Source organism: Aotus nancymaae, unplaced genomic scaffold (genome assembly GCF_030222135.1).
Source record: "Aotus nancymaae isolate 86718 unplaced genomic scaffold, 86718_ANA_hifiasm-v0.15.2.pri h1tg000043l, whole genome shotgun sequence".
Lineage (NCBI taxonomy): Eukaryota > Metazoa > Chordata > Mammalia > Primates > Aotidae > Aotus > Aotus nancymaae.
The window spans coordinates 2,558,046-2,581,385 of NW_026988457.1; the positions used below are offsets into that span (position 1 = coordinate 2,558,046).

General features: G+C 42.8%; 1 protein-coding gene and 1 long non-coding RNA gene across 2 annotated transcripts in view; one reads left to right on the forward strand and one right to left on the reverse strand.

The window, feature by feature from the left end:
• LOC135268783 (uncharacterized) overlaps positions 1-23,340 on the forward strand; it is a 30,861-nt gene that overhangs the window by 1,928 nt on the left and 5,593 nt on the right. Inside the window, exon 2 of the long non-coding RNA XR_010337130.1 lies at positions 22,965-23,013. This is a non-coding gene — a long non-coding RNA (uncharacterized LOC135268783). The remainder of the gene's footprint in view (positions 1-22,964; positions 23,014-23,340) is intronic.
• Positions 12,481-17,154, reverse strand: HMGB1 (high mobility group box 1). Its single transcript, XM_012474125.2, has 5 exons — positions 17,018-17,154; positions 14,741-14,904; positions 14,422-14,567; positions 13,744-13,918; positions 12,481-12,751 (listed from the first exon to the last, which is right to left on the reverse strand). Exons 2-5 carry the CDS (start codon positions 14,888-14,890, stop codon positions 12,575-12,577), a joined length of 648 nt encoding a protein of 215 aa, XP_012329548.1. The 5' UTR covers positions 14,891-14,904; positions 17,018-17,154; the 3' UTR covers positions 12,481-12,574.

Genomic DNA, 23,340 nt, shown 5'->3' on the forward strand with positions numbered 1-23,340 from the left:
TGGGGGGAGGAACGGAGTTTTGCTCTTGTTGCCCAGGCTGGAGTGCAATGGCGTGATCTCGGCTCACTGAAACCTCCACCTTCTGGGTTCAAGTGATTCTCCTGCCTCAGACTCCTGAGTAGCTGGGATTAAAGGCGTGCGCCATCATGCCTGGCTAATTTTTTGTAATTTTTTTTTTCTTTTGAGATAGTTTCACTCTTGCCCAGGCTGGAATGCAGTGGCACGATCTCAGCTCACCACAACCTCCGCCTTCTGGGTTCAAGCGATTCTCCTGCCTTGGCCTCCTGAGTAGCTGGGATTAAAGGCATGCGCCACCACCCTCAGCTAATTTTGTATTTTTAGTAGAGACTGAGTTTCTCTATGTTGGTCAGGCTGGTCTCGACCTCCCAACCACAGGTGATCCGCCCACCTCAGCCTACCAAAGTGCTGGGATTACAGGCATGAGCTACTGTGCCTGGCCAATTTTTTGTATGTTTAGTAGAGATGGGGTTTCACAATGTTGGTCAGGCTGGTCTTGAACTCCTGATCTCAAGTGATCATGATCTCCAAAGTGCTGGGAATACAGGCATGAGCCACCGCACCTGGCTCCTCTTTGCTATCTTAATAGAAAGTGGGGCCAAGCGCCATAGCTCATGCCTATAATCCCAGCGCTTTGAGATGCTGAGACAGGTGAATCACCTGAGGTCAGGAGTTCGAGACCAGCCTGGCTAACATGGTGAAACCCTGTCTCTACTAAAAATACAAAACTAGCTGGGTGTGGTGTCAGGTGCCTGTAATTCTAACTACTCAGGAGGCTGAGGCAGGAGAATAGCTTGAACCCCAGAGGCAGAGGTTGCAGTGAGCCGAGATCATACCGTTGCGCTCCAGCCTGGGCAACAAGAGTAAAACTCTGTCTCAAAAAAAGAAAAAAGAAAATAAACTATGGAGACCCAGGTTCCAGGGCCCTTGGGTGGAGAATAAGCTTTAGGAATTCCTTTGGATTTCTGATAGTAGAAGCTACTCCTTGTAACTCTGTTGCTGTGAAATCACAACATAGCGCATTTAGCAGCGGAGCTGCCTATCTCTGGAAAAAAAATGGTGTGAGGGTGGAATTATGCCTTGGGAAGTGAAGAAGGAAGGATTGCTTGAGGCCAGGAATTCAAGATCAGCCTGGGTAACATCGCAAGACTGTGCTACAGAAAATAATTTTAAAAAAAAATTAGGGCTGGATGCAGTGGCTCACACCTGTAATCCCAGCACTTTGGGAGGCAGAGGCCAGTGGATCACAAGGTCAGGAGTTCAAGACCAGTCTGGTCAATATAGTGAAATCCCTGTCTCTACTAAAAATACAAAAAATTAGCTGGGTGTGATGGTGCGCACCTGTCATCTCAGCTACTTAGGAGGCTGAGACAGAAGAATCATGTGAATCCAGGAGGCAGAGTTTGCAGTGAGCCGAGATCACGCCATTGCACTCCAGCCCTGACAACAGTGTGAGACTCCGTCTCAAAAAAAAAGAAAAATTAGTCAGGGATAGTGGTGCATGCCTGTAGCCCTACCTACTTCCTACTTGAGAGGCTGAGGTAGGAGGATTGCTTAAGCCCAGGAAGTTTAGACTGTAGTGAGCCATGATCGTGCCACTGCACTACGGTGTGGGTGACAGAGCAAGAGCCCGTCTCATAATAATAATAATAATAAATAACATCCAAAAAGTTATTCATAATAAAACAAAATGGAAATACTTTGATGATTTTTTTAGTGAGATTTTAAGCGTTGCTATTTTAAGCCTACAGGACCTAAAGGTAAGAACAAATTAGATTTGGCCTAAAGAAGACATAGCAAAAAATAATAAAGAAAAAAATAGCGTCTCTGTTTTTTTTTTCCAGGTCAGTGATTCTTTTTTTGTTTTGTTTTGTTTTTCAGATGGAGTCTTGCTCTTTTGCCCAGGCCAGAGTGCAATGGCATGATCTCAGCAAACTGCAACCTCTGTCTCCTGAGTTCAAGCAATTCTCCTGCCTCAGCCTCCTGAGTAGCTGGAATCACAGGCATGCACCACCAGGCATGGCTAACTTTTTCTATTTTTTATAGAGACAGGGTTTCACCATGTTGGCCAGGCTAGTCTCAAACTCCTGGCCTCAAGCGATCTGCCCGCCTCGGCCTCCCAAAGTGCTGAGATTACAGGCGTGAGCTGCCGTGCCCAGCCTGGGTCAGTTGATTTTTAAATACAGTTATTTAAAAACCCTTAGGGCCTTAACAATTTTATTAAAAGTTTCCAAGTTTTACATTTATATTTAATAAAGCTATTGTACAATAATATCTCCATCTAATTTTTAGAAATAAAGTCAATATCCTCTAATGGTACATTGTAATTATCTATAGAAGCTCAATATATATAAATTCAGACATGAAAATTTGCAATGTTGCCTTCTAAAAGTTAGGTTTTTAAAAGAAACACAAGGCCGGGTGCGGTGGCTCACACCTGTAATCCCAGCACTTTGGGAAGCCGAGGCGGGTGACCTCAAGTGTGAGGTCAGGAGGTTGAGATCAGCCTGGCCAACATGGTGAAAACCTGTCTCTACTAAAATATACAAAAATTACCTGGGCATGGTTGCACACACCTGTATTCCCAGGTACTTCAGATACTGAGACAGGAGAATCGCTTGAACCTGGGAGGCGGAGGTTGTGGCAAGCGGAGATCGTGCTACTGCACTCCAGCCTAAGGGACAGAGCAAGACTCCATCTCAAGAAAAAAAAGAAAAAAGAAAAAAAACATGAAATTTACACTGCTTTTCAGTGACCTATGTAGGGTAAGATCCAATACTCATCAACGTAAGAAAAAGATTCCTATGGGATTGTCTAGAGGATAAATTATACATAATTCAATTTCATGTTGGCCTCTTGGCCACTGTTAAATAAGATATGTATGCCTTGAAAGAATGTTGACCTATGGCTTGGTTTTAAAACCATATGTGAAAATGTTATTTAACCTTATTTAAAGAAAAAAATTCTGATACAATTACTAATTAGTAAGTTTGGGAGATTATGTATGTTTTTACAAAGTACAGTGACGAAATGAATTGAAAAGCAAAAAATCTCTAATGCTCTTGCAAAATTTTCAAAGTTTTTGTATCCATTCCAATTGATCTAGGCATTCACTTCTTGCAGTTCTGCAATTACTTGGATATAAAAGTTCTTTCTATTAATCTCCAGCCTGAAAAGTAGTAAGGTAACAGAAGCATAAAGGGAATGGACGTTTCAATCCAATGGTTTTCCAGGATTTTCAGGCTTTTTATCTACTTGCTTTTGAAGGTTTACTCCTTTCACGATTCCCCCCACTGTTGTAGGCTTGAGCCTTTATAAAATCTTAGAAACCATGACCCTATTTTGTATCCCTTATATGTAAAATTGTCTGAATAGCCTTTTAAAAAGTTGTTACATTTGGGTGAAAACTTTCCAAAGGTAACTTGGTAAAATTTACCACATTTGGCTCATCTTTTGATTCAGTGATTTCACTTTGAGGAATATATCTATATCCTAATAAAATAATTATGGGCAAAGGTGTGGGCATGAAGAAAGGATAGTCATGTTAACCTTATATGTAACAGTAAAAAATAGTAAACTAAATGTCTAATAATATGGAATTGATTGAATAATTTATGATATTTTACATTCATTCAATGGAATATCATGCATGCACTAAAACTAATGCCCAGCAAAATAAGAATATATGGTGACATAGACTTTTTAAAATTTATTTTTATTTATTTATTTATTTATTTATTTATTTATTTATTTATTTATTTATTTTGAGATGGAGTTTTGTTCTTGTTGCCCAGACTCGAATACAATGACCTGATCTTGGCTCACTGCAACCTCTGACTCCTGGGTTCAAGCGATTCTCCTGCCTCAGCCTCCCGAGTAGCTGGGATTACAGGCACTCGCCACTACGCTCAGTTTATTTTTGTATTTTAGTAGAGACAGGGTTTCACCGTGTTGGCCAGGCCGGTCTCCAACTCCTGACCTCAGGTGATCTACCCACCTCGGCCTCCCCAAGTGCTGGGATTACAGGTGTGAGCTACTGTGCCCAGCTGACTTTTTTATTTTTTTAAAGACAGAGTCTTGCTCTGTCATCCAGGCTGAAGTGTAGTGGTACCATCTCAGTTCACTGCAACCTCTGCCTCCTGGGTTCAAGCAATTCTTGTGCTTCAGCCACCTAAGTAGCTGGGACTATAGGCACGTGCCACCATACCCAGCGAATTTTTGTATTTATAGTAAAGATAAGGTTTCACCATGTTGGCCAGGCTGGTCTTGAATTCCTGGTCTGAAGTGATCTGTTGGGATTACAGGTGTGAGTCACCACACCCAGCTGACATAGACTTTTGTTCAAGACAGACTGTTAAGCAGAAAAAGTAGCTTAAATTTACAATATTTGTAAATTATTATGATTTTTATAAAACATATGTGTGTGTGTGTATATATACACAACACAACGCAACAAAAAGACAACTCAATTTAAATTTGGATGGAGGACTTGAATTAGTTCTCCAAAGAATCCAAATGGTCAATAAACACATGAAAAGACACTCAGTATCATCAGTCATTAGGGAGACAAATCAAAACCACAGTGAGATTCCACTTCACATCTATTAGATGGCTATAATTTTATTTTTGTATTTTTATATTTTTTGAGACAGAGTTTTGCTCTAGTTGCCCAGGCTGGAGTGCAACGGCTCAATCTCGGCTCACTGCAACCTCTGCCTCACAGGTTCAAGCAATTCTCCTGCCTCAGTCTCCTGAGGAGCTGGGATTACAGGCATGCGCCACCATGCCTGGCTAATTTTTTGTATTTTTAGTAGAGATGAACCTTCACCAAGTTGGCCAGGGTGGTCTTGAACTCCTGACCTCAGGTGATCTGCCCGCCTGAGCCTCCCAAAGTGTCGGGATTACAAGCATGAGCCACTGCGCCTGGCATATAATTTTTAAAAAATAGAAAATAGGAAGTTCTGGCAAGGTTGTAGAGAAATTGGAACCCTCATACATCGTTGGTGGGAATGTGAAGTGGTGCAGCTAATGTGGAAAACAGTTTGGCAGTCCCTCAAAAAGTTAGACATAAAATTACCGTATGACCCGACAATTCCACTCCTAGATATATACCCAAAGAATTGAAAACAAGAACTCAAACAAATACATGTACATGCATGTTCATTGCACCACTATTCACAATAGCCACAAGGTGGAAACAGCCTAAGACCTTATCACTGGAAGAATGAATAAAGGAATTATGGCATATACACACAATAGAATATTATTCAGCCTTAAAAAGGAATGAATGCAGCCAGGTGCAGTGGTTCACACCTGTAATCCCAGCACTTTGGGAGGCCAAAATAAAAGGATCACCTGGGTTGGGAGTTCGAGACCAGCCTGACCAAAATGGTGAAACGCCGACTCTACTAAAAATACAAAATTAGCTAGGCGTGGTGGTGCACACCTGTGATCCAAGCTACTCGAGAGGCTAAGGTAGGTGAATTGTTTGAACCCAGGAGGCAGAGGTTGTGATGAGCCAAGATCACACCACTGCACTCCAGCCTGGGGAACAAGAGCAAAGAGCAAAACTCCATCTCCAAAGAAAAAAAAGAGGAAAGAATGGTTGGGTACAGAGGCTCACACCTGTAATCCCAGCACTTTGCAAGGCTGAAGCAGAAGGATGGCTTGAGGGGAGGTGTTGGAGACTAGCCTGGGCAACATGGAAAGACCTCATCTTTACTAAACATTAAAAAATTAGTCACACATGGTGGCATGTACCTATAGTCCTAGCTACTGGGGAGGCTGAGGTAGCAGGATCATTTGAGCCCAGGAGTTCAAGGCTGCAGTGAACTATGATTGTGCCACTGTACTCCAACTTGGGTAACAGACATAATTTTTATCCCAACCTTAGTTGATCTGCCTGCCTTAGCCCCCCAAAATGCTGGGATTACGGGCGTGAGCCACCTTACCCAGCTGCACTCATTTCCTTTTTAAGGCTGAATAATATTCTATTGTGTGTATGTACCATAATTCCTTTATTCATTCATCCAGTGATAAGGTCTTAGGCTGTTTCCACCTTGTGGCTATTGTGAATAATGGTGCAACGAACATGGATGTTCATTAAAAAAAAGAAAGGAAAAAGAAAAAAAGGAATGCAGTACTGATACATGATAAATGTGAATGAAGCATAAAGTATTACATGAAGTGAAAGAAGCCAGACACAAAATGTCACATATTGTATGATTCCATTTACATGAAATATCTAGAATAGATAAATCCCCAGAGACAATGTGGATTGGTGGTTGCCAAGGGCCTGTGGGGAGGAAATTATTGGGTACAGGGTTTCCTTTTTGGGTGATGAAAACATGTTGGAACTAGATAGAGGTGATGGTTGCAGAACATTGTGAATGTACTAAATGCTACTGAATTGTTCACTTTAAAAGGTTAATTTTATGTTATGTGAGCTTCACCTCAATTTTTAAAATACATATATATAAAAAAATACATGTTATATATAGAAACTGGAAGGGCACATAATGTAATAGTCTTGCTGACTGGTAGAATTATAGATTTTTGTTTTCTTATTTATTTTGTTTCAATAATGTAGGTTTCATTCATAATAAGGGCAACCAGTTTTTCAAAAAAGTCGTTATTGTGTGTAGCATATTGCCTCTTCCTTCTAATTCCAGAAGATCAGGCTACAGTCCTAAGCAACATCCATTCTTTTGGTGATTACCAGCCCTTTAGAATCAGATAGCCTGTAACTTTCTACATGACGGGGAGTATTTTTGTTTGGTTTGGTTCGTTCAGTTCAGAAATGTTCTGTCCAAGTAAACTCAAAGGAGAAAGCCAGAGAAGCACCTCAGTGATGGCGGAATGCACTGGCTATCCTAGCATAGTAACAATTGTAGCCACAGAAAGAGAACCCAGGCCTGGAAGTGAGGGGCAATGGGGAAGCTTTCCAGCCTCTTTGTTACTATCCTTAAGGGAAGGGGAAAGAGCTCACATCTTTTTTGCACCTACTGTGAGCCTGGCGCTGCTAGAGTGTTTTGATATACTGCCGTTTGTCCTTGAGCAAGCCTCTGAATCCCTGTGGGCCTCTGTCCACCACTCTGTAACAATGCACAGATTAGATTGCAGTGGCCCTTAGAGCCCCTTCTCCTCTAATATGCTAGGACCCTACACTGGTGCTATGCCTTATTCTGTCCCTCCCTGGAAAGAGGCTCTCCAGTCAGCCTCTCTGCTTCTGAGCCTAAGTGTACCTAGCCCCATTCCCTGTGCCCAAGCCCCAGCCAGGCTGATTCCAGATGGCAGAGTGAATCCTGGGGAAGTGGGGGCTGTGGTGTAGGGGTGGGGGAGCTACAATATCTTTGCTCTAAGTAGCCTCCAAGTTCTTACTCTTCATCTCTTCCAGGCATTACAGTGGCACCTGGGGCTGTGGCAACTGAGCATCTTGTTTTTCTTTATCTTAGGAGCACTCTCTCACACTCAACAGATCCTTATTTTAGGGCTTTTTATTCTCTTACTTGGTTATTTTCAGAACACTTTATAAAATAATCTCTAATTGAAACCCAATAAAAACTGTGGTACAGTCAACACCTGTGAAAAGAAGGGAGAACAAAACGCAAAAAGCAAAACCTAACAAACAAAATGTGGTAAAGCCTCTAACGAGAGAGTCTATGTAATTCTAAGGAACTAAGCTTAATTTCACTTTAAGCATGTAAATACAGTTTCGTTTATAAGCACATGTGGAGTGTGCCCTTTACTATCAAGTACCATCTCCAGCAAGGAACTGGTGAACTTTATTTCATTTAAGGCAAATGCTCAGAATCCATTCTGCCTTTCCAAATACCTGTCTCCTAATACCTAGAATCTGGGCCACACATTTCTTATCCTTTCGCTACACTTTATCGCCAGACTTGCTTTTCTAAAACTGGTGGCTGCGGCTTCTATAAGATTGACATACAATCTCTGCTAGAAAAGACCCCTCCCCAGACTACAACAAAAAAACTACCACATACTTCCATTTAGGATAGAGTATAGCAAAATGGGAAAGAACCTCCTCATTTTCGCACAGTGGATTCCTTATTTAGAGAAATAGTTTAGCAGTTTAGGCTGGGCACTGTGGCTCACGCCTGTAATCTCAGCAACAAGGCTGAGGAGGGAGGGAGGGAGGATAGGTTGAGGCCAGGAGTTTGAGAAATAGTTTAGCAGTTTAAATAAAGCAGTGGTTTGTCCTTAGAGTCGTTCAGTTGATTCTGCCTGTTTCTTATTCTGGTCGGGTAGCTCTGGACAAATGGCAGTCTTTCAATATTTTAATTTCTCGTTTTTTAAAAATGAAGTTATCTCATAGAGCCAAAGAAAACCAGTAAAAATCTTGATTCATTGCAAAATCATTGTTAAAATGTTTCACAGCATAAATACAGCTTTTGCGGGGTAAAGGGGGCAAATTTATCAGTATCTGCCAAAATGTTAACTGCAAATGTCTTTTGACTCAGCAGTTCTACTTTTGAGGTACCTGAAGACCCACACATGCCTGAGAGAAATGTACAGATGTTCAGCGCAGTATTGTTAAATAGCAAACAATAGGAAACAACCTAAATGTCCATTCATAAGGGAATGATAAAAAATATTGTGGATCATATACTAGTGAGATCGAAAAAAGAAAAAAATTGTATCATGGAGCACCATACTGTGGAATGTCACTTACATGACTGAATTATGTGACTAGAGAAAAATGAATGAGTACACAATTTATAAGGATCTCTCTAATCCCTTTTCTACTGATTTTAAAATGACAGTATATTCACAAAATTGTTTATTTTTAGTAGATGAGGTCTCACTATGTGCCCAGGCTAGTGTCAAACTCCTGACCTCAAGTGATCCTCCCACCTCAGCCTCCCAAAGTGCTGGGATTTTAAGTGTGAGCCACTGTGCCTAGCTTTCCACTGATTTTCTACTTCTGGATTCCAGAGACTGCATACCCTTGCCCACCATTGCTCATGCTCACTTACAGGTTTATTCTTATTATTGCAGATTTTATTCCTACTTTTTTCTTTTCAGTGGATGCCCAATAAATTCAACTATTTAAGCAGTGGTATGTCCCTGTAATCCCCACTAGTTAGACTGAGGTGGGAGGACTGAGCAGATTTGGAGACCAACCTGGGCAACATAGCAAGACCCCATGTCAAAATAAGTAAAAATTCAATTAGAAGGTCCAAATCAATGGATGTGCCTAAAGACATCTATCATTTCTTCCTGGTAGAGATTTTTGTCTTAGACTGACACCCCCTGGAAGATAAGCATTACATATTCTGGAGTGTGGCATATTGTTTGTGTCATTCCATGTTGTATGGCGTTTCTGTCATGATGTATTGTGAAACAGCAGCAATCCTAGAACAGAGTAACATTTTGCCTCATTACTCTGGCAGCAATTTGGCGTAGACCCAGGGAATTTCCCAAGTTGTGGCAAGTGTTAGAACTGCCTTGGTATTAAAAGAGGACAAGAAAATGAACCACCTTCCATCTTTTGCTGGATAGCCAATCAAATCATTTTCTGGCTTTTATCTAGTCTGAAAAGGCATTTCAAGGGTCATTTCAAAGTGTCACAAAGCACAAATATGAAAAATAAATTCAAATACTATCACACTCCCTAATAAGACACCTTAATTACTAGCCAATGGCTCACATTTTAGCAAGTTAATTCAGACTTAAGCTGTTTGGTGAGTACAAATTTGCAGATACCTTACCATCATATGCAGAAGTGTCTTGACTGGTACTGAAAGCTATCAGACCCTTTCAGGAGGTGTGTTGTATCAAGCAGACCTAAATGTGAACTTTCATCAAGGACTATGGAATGTCAAGCAAGGTAGTGGCCATGCTTTTCAGTCAAAAGCCACTGTTGTCTCTCCTGTGGTTTTCAGCAGTCAAATCCTAGTGTCTAAGCAATGGTTACAATTCTTTGGATAGCAAGGGAAATACCTGTTGAACAGCAGTTTGTGTCACATGGACACTTTTCCTATCTTATCATTTAATCATTACCCCTGGGGTACACAGGACATGCAAATTTCATTTTTCAGATTTCACTTTAAGAAAATAAATACAGCAAACAATAATACTGTGATGGGACGATCATCAGAACTGTGGTAACTAATCAGCAATAGCTCTCAACCTTTGCACAGCAAAGTTAGGAAATCTGACTCGTTAATCAATACGCCATATGCCAATCTTTCGAATGCAAAAAAAAACTGATTTATACATCTTAGTTTTAAAAAGCATGTTCATTTTAAAAGCTGGCCCAACTAATTATAGATTGTTTTATCTTTTCTTGATGTCAACAGTCTTTACACCCCACAGCACTGTAACTATCTTGGCATAAAAAAAGTTCCTATACACTTTATAAATTGCCTCCCACTTCCATTTACTTGAGTTTTAGACATCCAACTTCCAGGGAATACTGTTGGAACACCAAACCAAACTATACAAGTCTTCAGATTAAAGAGGGTTTTGTCCATTTTCTTATGATCTGTGGTCAGTTCAAGAATTAATTAACCCTAAGAAACTTTGTTCCCATTCTCAACATCTTGAAAAAATGGTAGTTGTCATGACGTACCTACTAAAGTCACCAAGTCTTCTTGAGCCAGAATTCATTTTAAATGGATCAGAATTAACTAATGTTGATAATGGTGATTTCTATAGAGTAGAAACTTTCATCTAAATCAGATTGAGTCATTTGTTTCCCTGTGACAAAAAAATCTGATGTTGACACAATTGCAGCCTATCATGAACCCTATTCACTTACATGTACCTTTTAAAAAATCTTATTTAAATCATTATGAAAGTAAAATTAGCTTTTCCTCATTTACATACAGCACCAAGAGTACTTGCAATGTTTGACAAAACCTTTTATCAGCCAATTAACCTATTTATAAGCATAAAGTGAGAATTTTTAAAGGGAAAAACTTTGCCAGCACTTATACTTATTTAAAAGGTACTGCTAAGAGGTATTAGAAACAAGATTTAAAAATATATAGTAAAATCTTAAAATTCTTAAGTGAAAGCCATTTAACTAATGTTTAAAACCTCTGCAATTATTAGTTTATTAGTATCATCCAGGACTCAGATGTTCAGTAATCCTCCTGAAATTACATAAACAAATGCAAATGGAAAGAATCCAAGTCAAAATTATATAACAAAACAGCACTCCATCACAAAAGCGTGTAAAATTACAAGAACGCTATTTTAAAATACTGGCACTTTAAGAAAATGATAATCTCAGAAACCACAAAATTGCCAAATTGTTCCCTAAACTGGTAAGCAGATAAACATGACTAATGAATGAGTTTGGGTTTTAAAGAAAAATCATCCAAATAAATTGAATAATTCATACTCAGATGCAAAGTTTAAATGTCTTCTTTCCTCCTATCTACTTGGATTTATAAAGGGGCAAACCATAATATAGGAAAATATACCCTATTCTGAATGTGGTATTTTCACTTTAAAAGCTGGCCCAATGAATTAAAAATACTTTTAATGGAAAGTCTCATTTCCTGAGCAGTCCATATTTAATGGTAAAACACATCTATAGCCAGCATTTTCATAGTCTTCACCGAGACGAATGTCAACAAAAAATTTAATACGGCAGTCTTGTATTTTAAGCTCACGCTTTTGGGGATACATTCTCAGGTCTTCTTTAATGTGGGAACTGCAAAATATAACTGCCATTACATGGTAATGGGAGTTAAAGAATAGAGTCCTCATGTAAAGGTTAGAACATACTTTTCTATTAGTCCTTCAAGGACAGACTTTCAAAATGTTTGATTCTAATAGTCCCATGCTGTGAGTAGATCGATTACTCTTCAGTTTGTAAATATAAGTGGGCTATGTGAAATTTCTTAACTGATCAAGATTTTGGATTTTTAGTTATGGATGAAAACTATCTCAACTTCTTTACCCCCGTTATGATATGCAGGGTGTGTAGACAAAAGCTTTTTATTAGCTAACTATATGAAAGGATAAACACTGTAATAATTCATGTGATTCAAAATGGGCAAAAGCAAAAAGACTAGCTTCCCCTCAAGAAGAAAAATTTCAGACCTATGAAAAGGACAACAATACTAATAAAAAAAATTGTATTTACTTAGAAGCATTCAGAATGTCAACAAAACAGCTGCAACTTTTTTTTTTTGCAATTACAGAGTGGTATTCAGTTAACAGAACAACAATTATTTCATATAAGCTGCATCAGAGACAACTGAAGATGAAAAAACTACCATCCCCATATATAACTAATTTGTGCTGTGCACCAACAAGAACCTGCTTTAAATTTCCATGCCAATTTACAACCCCCATACTGTACCAGGCAAGGTTAGTGGCTATTGAAAATACCACCAGGACAGGGCTATCTAAAGACACATTCGGTAGTGTGTTAACTATACAAAAAAAGACACTGTACAGTTTAAAAACAAATCTTACACAGCCTTACATTTCAATTTTTTTCTTTAAAAGGAGTGAGTTGTGTACAGGGGGGTTAAATGCTTTATAGACAAGAAAACAAAACTGCGCTAGAACCAACTTATTCATCATCATCATCTTCTTCTTCATCTTCATCTTCTTCATCTTCCTCTTCCTCCTCATCCTCTTCATCTTCCTCATCTTCTTCCTCTTCCTTCTTTTTCTTGCTTTTTTCAGCCTTGACAACTCCCTTTTTGGCTGCATCAGGCTTTCCTTTAGCTCGATATGCAGCAATATCCTTCCAAAGCAAAGGGAGAAGAAAACAGTAGGAAAGAAAAAAACATTAAGGGAAGAAATAGAACATGGCAAAACTGTATGAACGAAATCAAGATTTTAGTTATACCAAAATATCACATATCTGCAGATCCACTGCAACTCCAGAAATAACCAGAACTTCAATAAATGCACATAAAAATACCATGAGATCATCATAACAATCTATAACTCATGAAATGGCACAGTCTAATATCTGCAAAGTTATGCCTCATTGAGGTGCAATTATGTACCACATCCTAACTCTATTAAAAGTAGAATGTAGAGACTTTGATTAAAGGGTAGACACTGCCACCTTCTGAATGCAAAAAAGCATTCTACAGGTTTACACTGTCAGACCCTAATCCTTAGTGGAAGATGTCTTAAAAAAAAAAAAAAGTAATTTGTCAATAAGCATGCAATTAGATTAAGAAACATCTAGAAATGGACACTTCAGAATAACTAAAGAAGCTAAAAATTAACTTTACTTAATATTTCAATTTAAGAGTTACAGATTTCCTTATTAATTTACTGGACAGATCAGCAGACGTGAAATTTAACTTAGTGATGTGGTTTTTTGAGTATCTAAAGGAAAGGAAAGGAAAGTGTTTCAGGATATGATTAAGAAAAATAGAGCCTATATTAACTTTGTCTAGCTTATTTTTGCACTGTTTGCCAAGCCATTTGAAAATAATCATTTTTGACTTAAAGTGACTACCAACATTTTCATAAGCTTCAAGATATTGGGGAATGGTAAAACCAACTTAAGTGTATATCCTTTGTCTGAGTCTAATTATATGAAGTAAAAAAACCCAATTTATTTGGTCCTCTGTGTTCTTTGAAGGGTGAGAAAAGACTTACGTCAACAGCATACTTAATGTAGCTATTACACAAAAAGCTTATTACACCTCAAACTAAGTACAATCATACAACATCTGGCATACTCTTCATCATTCTACCAAGCAAACCCATACTTACCTTTTCATATTTTTCCTTCAGCTTCGCAGCCTTCTTTTCATAAGGCTGCTTGTCATCTGCAGCAGTGTTATTCCACATCTCTCCGAGTTTCTTTGCAACATCACCAATGGACAGGCCAGGATGTTCTCCTTTGATTTTTGGGCGATACTCAGAGCAGAACAGGAAAAAGGCCGAACTAAAAAAAAAATAACTTCAATTTTAGGATTTTAAGTTAACAGATCATAAAAACAAATACTACCAAATATACACTGCATTGCTATTGAAAGCTGCCTGTGAATTTCTATGATGCACTGGACAGGGTGCAAATACTATCATACGCTAAATATCCTTCACAACCAAAGCTTAACTTACAACTATTTAATTTATACTAGCTAGGGCCCCAGATGAACATTCTGCAATTATACTATTTCAGAGAGAGAGTATTTTTCAAGAAATAGAAGGATCAAAAGGAGATACACTAGGTAAAGGAGACCGTGTCTAATTCAAATGCTTGGAGGAACACTCCCCACCCAACAGGAATTTTATGTATACCATTTAAATATAACCTGCATGAACAAGTATGAGCTAAGAAACTTTGATTGTATACTTACACTCTAAACTGACACAGTTGCTTACTAAATGTCTCTCAGATTCTACTGTAAAACATGTCTAGGAAATAAAAACAGGCAAGATACTCACGGAGGCCTCTTGGGTGCATTGGGATCCTTGAACTTCTTTTTTGTCTCCCCTTTAGGAGGAATATAAGTTTTCATTTCTCTCTCATAACGGGCCTTATCCGCCTTTGCCATATCTTCAAATTTTCCTTTCTCTTTAGCAGACATGGTCTACAAAAGAATTATTTGTAAATTTAAGTTGTAAAATTTAAATAAATTATCCTCAAAACCAATGTCTTTTGCTATGTAATAGGGTCACAGGAACACCAGCTAGGCTTTTATTTTCATCCTCATTTGGAAATTGGCTTTTAATTACCTTGTTAGCATGCTTTAAGCCCTCTTACCTTCCACCTCTCTGAGCACTTCTTAGAAAACTCTGAGAAGTTGACTGAAGCATCTGGGTGCTTCTTCTTATGCTCCTCCCGACAAGTTTGCACAAAAAATGCATATGATGACATTTTGCCTCTCGGCTTCTTAGGATCTCCTTTGCCCATGTTTAGTTATTTTTCTAAAAAATAAGATAAATATTTGATGTTAGCAATGAAAATTATGACACGTAAGAAGCTTAAAGTACTTAGGAAGGGAATGAAAACCAAGGTATTGGTTATTTAACACAGTAGTGACATCAACCTCTGTAAAACCAGACAAGAATATGGCAGAGAAATTAAATTCCTTGAAGGGGCTATGCCAAGCAAAAACAAAACAAAACAAAAAAACGGTCCTTCAGGGTGATCTCAAAAAAGTCTAGACACAAAGATATACCCACATACAGTATTCCGTATCAGCCTGTGTCTGCACTGAATGAGTATCTAACCGGTCACTTAAATGATTTTAAAATCTAGAACATCATTTTAAACCAACCAAACCAAAGGTCAGAAAACATGCTGCCAATTTGTGGATTTGCACTAGACAGGGAATAAACAAGGGCCTATAAGTGAGTCGACTCTTCCTAATTTACGGGACCTTAAAAAAAAAAATCACCGTGCACCGAAAGTTTTAAAAACCACCCTCTCTGCATAAAACTTTGCTCCGAGGAGGGAGCAGCAGCCAGCTCCGAAGCTCGGAACACGGCTGGCGGGGGGGGGGTGGCGGTGCCACCGTGAGGCAGCCTCGTTTCCTATCGGTTTGGCCCTGAGATGTATTTCTGTTCTGACTAAACACGTCCGGTCTGAAGTTTCTCTGAGTAAACAAGGATGAGGGACAAAAGCCACTCCTGCTCGTGGCTCGGTGGCCCCCTCCCCCCACTAGGGAAGTATTCTTTGGAGCCGTCAAAGTTGGGGTGACTCCCGCGCGGGGCGGACCCCCCCGACCCCAGAACTTCGCCTGCGGCCGCGCGGCCGCAAAGACGCGGCGCGGCTCCCAGGCCCGAGGCCGCCACGTGCGCCCGGCAGGCCCCGCAGGCCCGCGCCGCCGCCGCCCCCATTTTGTCAGGCTCGGCGCAGGGAGAAGCCCCGCTCGAAATGGGGGCTGGCTCCGCCCGCGGCCGCCGGGGCCGGCGCGCACGGAATGGCCGCTGCGCGTCTTCCCCGCCTGCGCCGCCGCCGCGAGGGCGAGCGCGAGCGAGAATATGGCTCCTTCCCTTTGTGTATGTGTGTGTGTGAGTGAGTGTGTGAGTGCGAGGGTGCGGGCGCGGTGGCGGCGGCGGCGGCGGCAGCGGCGGGCGGGGTGCGCGCCGCGCTCTGGCGCACATACTCGGCCATTACGGTCGGGGGAGGGGCGGGGGGCGCGCGGCCGGGCCCTCCCCTCCGCGCCGCTCCCCTCCCCCCCGCCGCGGTGGGGGCCGCCTGAGGGCCCACCCGCCCGCCACTCCCCGTCTCCCTCCGCGCGGGCCGCGCGCCCCGCCGCCCCCGCACGGAGAACGCGGGGCTGTGAAAAGAGAGAGGAAAAAAAAAGTTGCCTCGGAACTGCTGCGCCCAGCTCCCCCGCCCGCCCGCCCGCCTTGTTTTCTCTTCAGCCAGCAGCGCCGGGCCCGAGTCAGCCATGTTCCAGCGAGCGCAGCGGCGCCGCTCCCCCCGCCGCCCGGCCGCCGCCGCCGCCGCCGCCGCGCCCGGGCCGAGGCCGGCCGGGCCCGCACCGCCGCCCCCGGGCCCCCGCGCCGCCTTCGCCCGCCGCGGCACCCCGCCCGCCCCGCCGCCCGCCCGGCCGGTCGCGCTCCCCGCCGGCGTCCGGCTCGCTGCGGCGGCGGCCAATGCAGCCCGGGGAAGCGCCGCCGCTGCCCTCCCGCTGCCGAGCCGCGCCGGCCCCGCCGCCCCGGCCACGCTCCGCGCACACCGCCAGCCCGAACGCCCGGCCCGGGGGCCCAAAACACGGTTTAAAATTTTTTTAATTAAAAAAAATTTTTTTTTGCCCCAGTCAGCGCGGACGCCGCCGGGGGTAGAAACTCGCGGGGCGCGGGGCTCCCAGCGCCTCAGGCTGCCTGAGGGCTGGGGCTCCGGCGCGGGGCAGCGTTCCCGGCGCCCGGGCAGAGGCTCGCTCCGTGCGCAGTTCCCCCCACAGTCCCCCCTCATTTGCCTTTGTGTGGATCCTGACCCGCCGGCTCCCGGCCGCGGGGATCCGGCCGCCGCGCGGGCTGGGAAGCTGCCGGAGGCGTTCTCCCCGCCGCGGCGCTGCCCTAGACTCACCCTCAGCGAGGCACAGAGTCGCCCAGTGCCCGTCCGGCTCTCACTTGCCCCGGCGCTGTCTCTATGGAGCTCAATGTACTGCAATGGCTGTGAGAGCGGGAGCCAGACGCAGCCTCCTCACTCTCTCCGCTCTGTAACATTACTCTCCAGCCAGCGCGGCTCCTATTGGCTACCGCCAACTCACGGGGCTCGCTCATTGGTCCGATACCTCCCATTGTCCTGACCAGAGCCCGTTTGCTATTGGCTGTCTCCGGGGACACGTCATCAAGGATTGAAACAGCGCGCAAATCTGAATGTGTGTGTATGCCGGGCAAAGAGGCTGAGGCGGGAGAGGCAGAGGCAGAGGCAGCAGCTGCTACGGGAAAGCAGAGCTCTATGGTGTATGTGTGCATGTGTCTAACCCAAGCCAGCCCCACACCGGAGCGGCCGCCGGGGCGAAAAGGGCCTGACTTTTCCACAAGTGTCTCTAACTCCTCAGGCAAAAGAGACACCCACAGGCCTCCCCCCCCTTCTTGCCCCACACTCACGCCCAAAGCCGTTGAGATAAGAGGCCCCAGGCTTTTAATGGCCCTTCAAAAGTGAGGGCGACACTATGGGACCATGTCCCCTGAAAACTAGGGTCTCTGCTGGTGCCGAGGGGCGGAAGCTGCCGAGCCTCGAGCCCCTCCAAGGTCTGTGATTGTGTTACACTTTAGGTCTCTGGAAAGGCAGGGCTTCTATGAGAAACTGACATGATCCAGCCAGCCGGGTTTAAAATACCCCTTTTCTGGGCTCACACGCCGTCACGTCAGGCTCGCTGAGCAGCTGAAATCTTGAGTCACTGAGCAGGCATTCAGTTTCACCCTTTTTCTTGGTTTGATCGAGTTTCACAGCATGTCTAGAACTTTTTATTTAAATACAAAGCACTGTCTTAACTTCCTGGAAATCAAATAATTATTCCATGTAATTAAAGAACAGCCATTTCGTTTTGATATGGGGTACTCTAGCAGGAAATGTTCGTGAGGGCCTGCTAAAATTAGCAAATTCATTAGAGACCACATTCTAAACTGTTTGGCTATTTTATTTGACTTGGTGTGGATTACTGTTATAATCAAACGAATCCTTGTGGTGCTATCTTTCCTTCCCATCACACCACTTAGTGCATCCATGTAACTGCTCTAGGATTACAGGAATTGTAGGTATATGGTTACTCGAAGGATTAGATGCAGGCAGAGAGTGCATGTGCCCAAATCCACAAGCTGTGGTTTCTCTAACTCACCAAGCTGGCTGGTATTAATAGACATACTTACGTCTGTACAGAAAACGTGCTGGCTGTAGTGGCCAGTTCTGAAGACTCTACAGTTATATCAGTCCTTTATGAAACTACTATCTATTCCTTTTAGCCTGAGCAGACCACACCCCTATTCAGTTATAACAGACTTCCTTTTTTTTTTCACTCTCTAATGCTATTTTGTACACTTCTAAATCCAACAGCCAATTCCTCCAAATGTAACATATCAAAGTTGGAATAAATCACCTACATCGTGTTGATTTTTTTATATCGCTTACAAGTATCCATAACCTAATTTATTTCCTCAAATTTATTAAACTACTTGAGAGTAAGCTTAGATAACCTTTCCTATTTTAATGTTGATTTCTTTTTAAAAGAAAATACACTATTGGTCCCAGGGATTATAGTCTTGGTGAATGGACAATATATCACACATGCACATGAAAAAGACTATAATATTAAAGAGGATATAAATTGGTATACTGCACATGCAGTATTTAAAGCGAATATATCTTAAGTTAACCTTATGTTGTTATTTTCACACATATTTACTATCCTCTACTTCCCTCTACTAATCATTCAAATTTTATACTTCATTTAAATCTAGATATTTATTTCAATACTGTCTTATCTTCTCAATGTCTCATATTACAAAATATTCATGAGAATGATTAAGATACGTTCAGTGGTATCCATGATATTAAAATTCGACGATTAGTTGAATATGGCACTATCAGTATTTTCCAGGAGCAGTGTTGGCTTTGTACTGGCCTGGCCATACACTTTTCTGGTTGTCTGTACCAGCTTGCTCTTGCAAGGGTGCACTTATGGCCACAAGACAACTTGAGAGCAATGGGCCCACACAAGGTTTCTCTTCTTGCAGGATGATATGGTGAGTAATAGGCACTGGAATTGAATAGACTATAGACTTGGTGCAAATCCCAGCTCTGCTACTTACTAGCTGTAAGATCTTGGGCAAGTTCTTAAAACTCCATGCTTCAATGCTCTCAGCTATAAAATGGAGGGGACCACAGGGTTGTAAAGATTAAACTTTTTTTAAAGGTTGACAGTGGTTGCAAATCTGTGACTTTTTTATTTTTATTTTTTTGTGACAGAATCTCACTCTGTCACCCAGGCTGGAGTGCAGTGGCATGATCTTGGCTCACTGCAACCTCCACCTCTTAGGTTCAAGCTATTCTCCTGCCTCAGCCTCCCAAGTAGCTGAGATTACAGGGGCGTGCCACCACACCCAACTAATTATTTTTGTATTTTTAGTAGAGATGGGGTTTCACCATGTTAGCCAAGATGGTCTCGATCTCCTGACCTTGTGATCTGCCCGCTTCAGTCTCCCAAAGTGCTGGGATTACAGCATGAGCCACCACGCCTGACCTGTTTTGTTTTTTTAAAATCCTAACCTCAAGCAATGCTAATCTTCTCCTAGCCTGGTGATAGTACCTTTATTTATTCCCAAGTTTAACAGAGGTTATGTCAGAGAAAAGAGTTAAAAAAAAAGTGATTGCAGGCACTTCACTTCTTATATTTGATATTCTGTGATATATGCAGAGAAGGACATAAAAAAGAAAGAAATTACTGGGTGTGGTGGCTCACACCTGTAATCCCTTTGTAAGCACTTTGGGAGGCCGAGGTGGGTGGATTACAGGAGTTAGAGACCAGCCTGACCAACATGTGAACCCCTCTCTCTACTAAAAATACAAAAATTAGCTGGGCGTGGTGGCAGGTGCCGGTAGTCCCAGCTACCTGGGAGACTGAGGCAGGAGAATTGCTTGAACCCAAGAGGCAGAGGTTGCAGTGAGCAACCCCTGCACTCCAACCTGGACAACAGAGCAAGACTCTGTCAAAAAAAAAAAAAAAAAAAACCAATAAATACAAAAAATAAATAAATTTTAAAATAAAACTGACATCTTCTAGTTCTAACCCCACAACCTTGATGTTATGATATTAGATCCTTTTCTTCTTCCACATGAATCCTTAGTCACAAGTTGATATATTTTACTTTAGAGTTACTGAGTGGTTTTTTTGAGACAGGGTCTTGCTCTCTTGCCCAGACTGGAGTGCAATGGTATGATCTCAGCTTACTGCTACCTCCGCCTCCTAGGTTCAAGCAATTCTCATGCCTCAGCGTCCCGAGTAGCTGGGACTACAGGCACCCACCACCATGCCCGGCTAATTTTTGTATTTTTAGTAGAGATAGGGTTTCACCATCTTGGCTAGGCTGGTCTTGTACTCCTGACCTCAAGTGATTCATCCGCTTTAGCCTCCCAAAGTGCTGGATTACAGGCGTGAGCCACTGTGCCCAGCCAAGTTATTGGGTGTTTTATCCCAAATTACAAACTTATCCAGTTAAAAAGTCCTGAATATCCTCTCCCATGTTCAATTTAAATAACCGAATTACAGATCGTCGTTACTATACTTTATGCTCTTCCTTCATCCCCGCTAGGATAGGGGAAGTACCTCTTTTCTGCAATCCTGTAATATTCTGTATATTAACTACTGCACTCACAATTGTGGTTCTCCAGTTGTGTCTGCTTGTCCCACTGCACTGTACACCATAAAGGCAAGAACTTTTTTTTTTTAGACAGGGTATTGCTATATTGCCTAGGCTGAAGTACAGTGGCACGATCATGGCTGACTGCAGACTTGACTTCCCGGGGCCAAAGCCATCATCCCACCTCAGCTGCCTGGGAAGCTGGGACTACAGGTGTGCACCGCCACGCCCGGCTAATTTATTTTTATTTTTATTTTTTGTAGAGACAGGGTCTCTCCATGTTGCCTAGGCTGGTCTCAAACTCCTGGGCTCAAGTGATCCTCCCACCTTGGCCTCCCAAAGTGCTGGGATGACAAGCATGAGCCACCATGCCTGGCACTGGCTATTTGTGTGTGTGTGTGTGTGTGTGTGTGTGTGTGTGAAGACAGGGTCTCTCCATGTTGTCTAGGGTAGTCTCAAACTTCTCGGCCTCCAAAATGTTGGGATTACAGGCATGAGAAACTGAGCCCGGCCCCTATCTTTGAATCCCAGGCCCCTAGCAGAGTACCTAGCATACAGCAGGCATTAAACAAAGCCGTTGCATAAATAAATTAATAGCTGAAGGAGTACTTATTGCAAATAATTGTTTTAACCTTCCTCTTCTATCTTTGGATCTAAAAGCATTTGGGTCTTTCTAAATCAGAAGGCAGGAAAATAGAATAAAAAGTGAATGTTAGGATGCGAAGATTGAGGATAGATGCCAATTACATCTTATTGACTTAACTTGAAAAGGGGGAGGCACACTTGGAGGGTGAGAGGGGATCTCAAATGTGGAGAAATAAATATAGTTTAAGCATTTACCAGTTCCCAATTAGGCCAAGGTTATTCATTTGTGGGTACAGTGAACTATGGCAAGCCAAATTAGACTTTATCACAGAAAACTGCAAGATTGTCTGCCCAAAGATGGTTACCAATGGGCTTCTTATTTTTTTATTTTATTGTATTTGAGGCAGAGTCTCAGTCACCCAGGTTGAAGGGCAGTGGCGCAATCTCGGCTCTCTGCAACCTCCACCTCCCGGGTTCAAGTGATTCTCCTGCCTAAGCCTCCCAAGTGGCTAGGATTACAGGTGTGTGCCACCACGCCCAGCTAAGTTTTTGTATTTTTATTAGAGATGGGGTTTCGCCATGTTGGCCAGGCTGGTCTTGAACTCCTGACCTCAGGTGATCCACCCACCTCGACTGGGATTACAGGCAAAATGCTGGGATTACAGGCGTGAGCCACCTTGCCTGGCCTATTTATTTTTAATTTAATATTTTGTCTCCCATGTTCAACCAAGCCAATGGGCTTTTAAAACTTAAAAGGTGACTGGGCATAGTGGCTCACACCTGTAATCCCACTACTTTGGGAAGCAGAAGTGGGCAGATCACTTGAGGCAACGAGTTCAAGACCAGCCTAGCTAATCTGGTGAAACTCCGTCTACTGCAAACACCAAAATGAGTCCGGGCATGGTGGCGCATGCCTGTAGTCCCAGCTATTTGGAAGGCTGAGGCTCGAGAATCACTTGAACCCAGGAGGCAGAAGCTGCAGTGAGCAGAGACTATGCCAGAGTGCCACAGAGCCAGACTCTGTCTCAAAACAAACATACAAATAAAAAACTCCAATGGAAAAAAATACAAAATGCAAGGCCAAGCACAGTGGCTCACACTTGTAATCCCAGCCCTTTGAGAGGCCGAGGCAGGCAGATCATTTAAGGTCAGGGGTTTGAAATCAGCCTGGCCAACATGTCAAAACCTCATCTCTACTAAAAATAAAAAAAATTAGCCAGGCATGGTGGTGCACACCTGTAGTCCCAGCTTCTCGGGAGGCTGAGACACAAGAATGGCTTGAACCTGGGAGATGAAGGTTGCAGTGAGCTGAGATCATGCCACTGCACTCCAGCCTGGGCAACAGAGCAAGACTCCGTCTCAAAACAAAACAAAAAAGACAGACTGGGGGCTCTAAGTTTTTCATTGGCTGAATGATATTGATTTCTCCCAGTGCAATGAGTCCTAAAGTCAAGCTATATGAATTCTCTTGTCTACTTTGCAAAACGGGCCAGTTTCTGAAAAGGAGAGGAAACAATAAACCAAGCTGTCTGATGAGGTCAGTCATACTAAGGATCACACGTACTGAAAACTTTTTTTTTTTTCAGGGCGATGAAAATACAGGAACGAGGTATTCAGGAAAAGAAGAGAGCACAGGTTTGTGAACTCCAGACTAGAAGCGAGGACATCCATTCCCCTCAATTCACTATGCATGGACCTCTCGTAGCCATCTCAGGTCTATGCTCAGTTTCCTCGATACTTCCTCAGGGCTGTCACTACCTTAATCTAACATGAAAGGATGTTTCACGACTAAATGGATGGGCAAGAAGAAAGACCGGAGGCGAAAGGAGGGGAGGTGGTGCTAGATGTGTCCGTGTATGGAGAAGGAGAACCTCTTCCCCAGCTGCTTAAGTACCTCCTGCCTCAGCCTGAGTTTTCCGGGGGAAATCAGTGGCTTCAGCTGTGGGCAGCAATGCTGGCTGA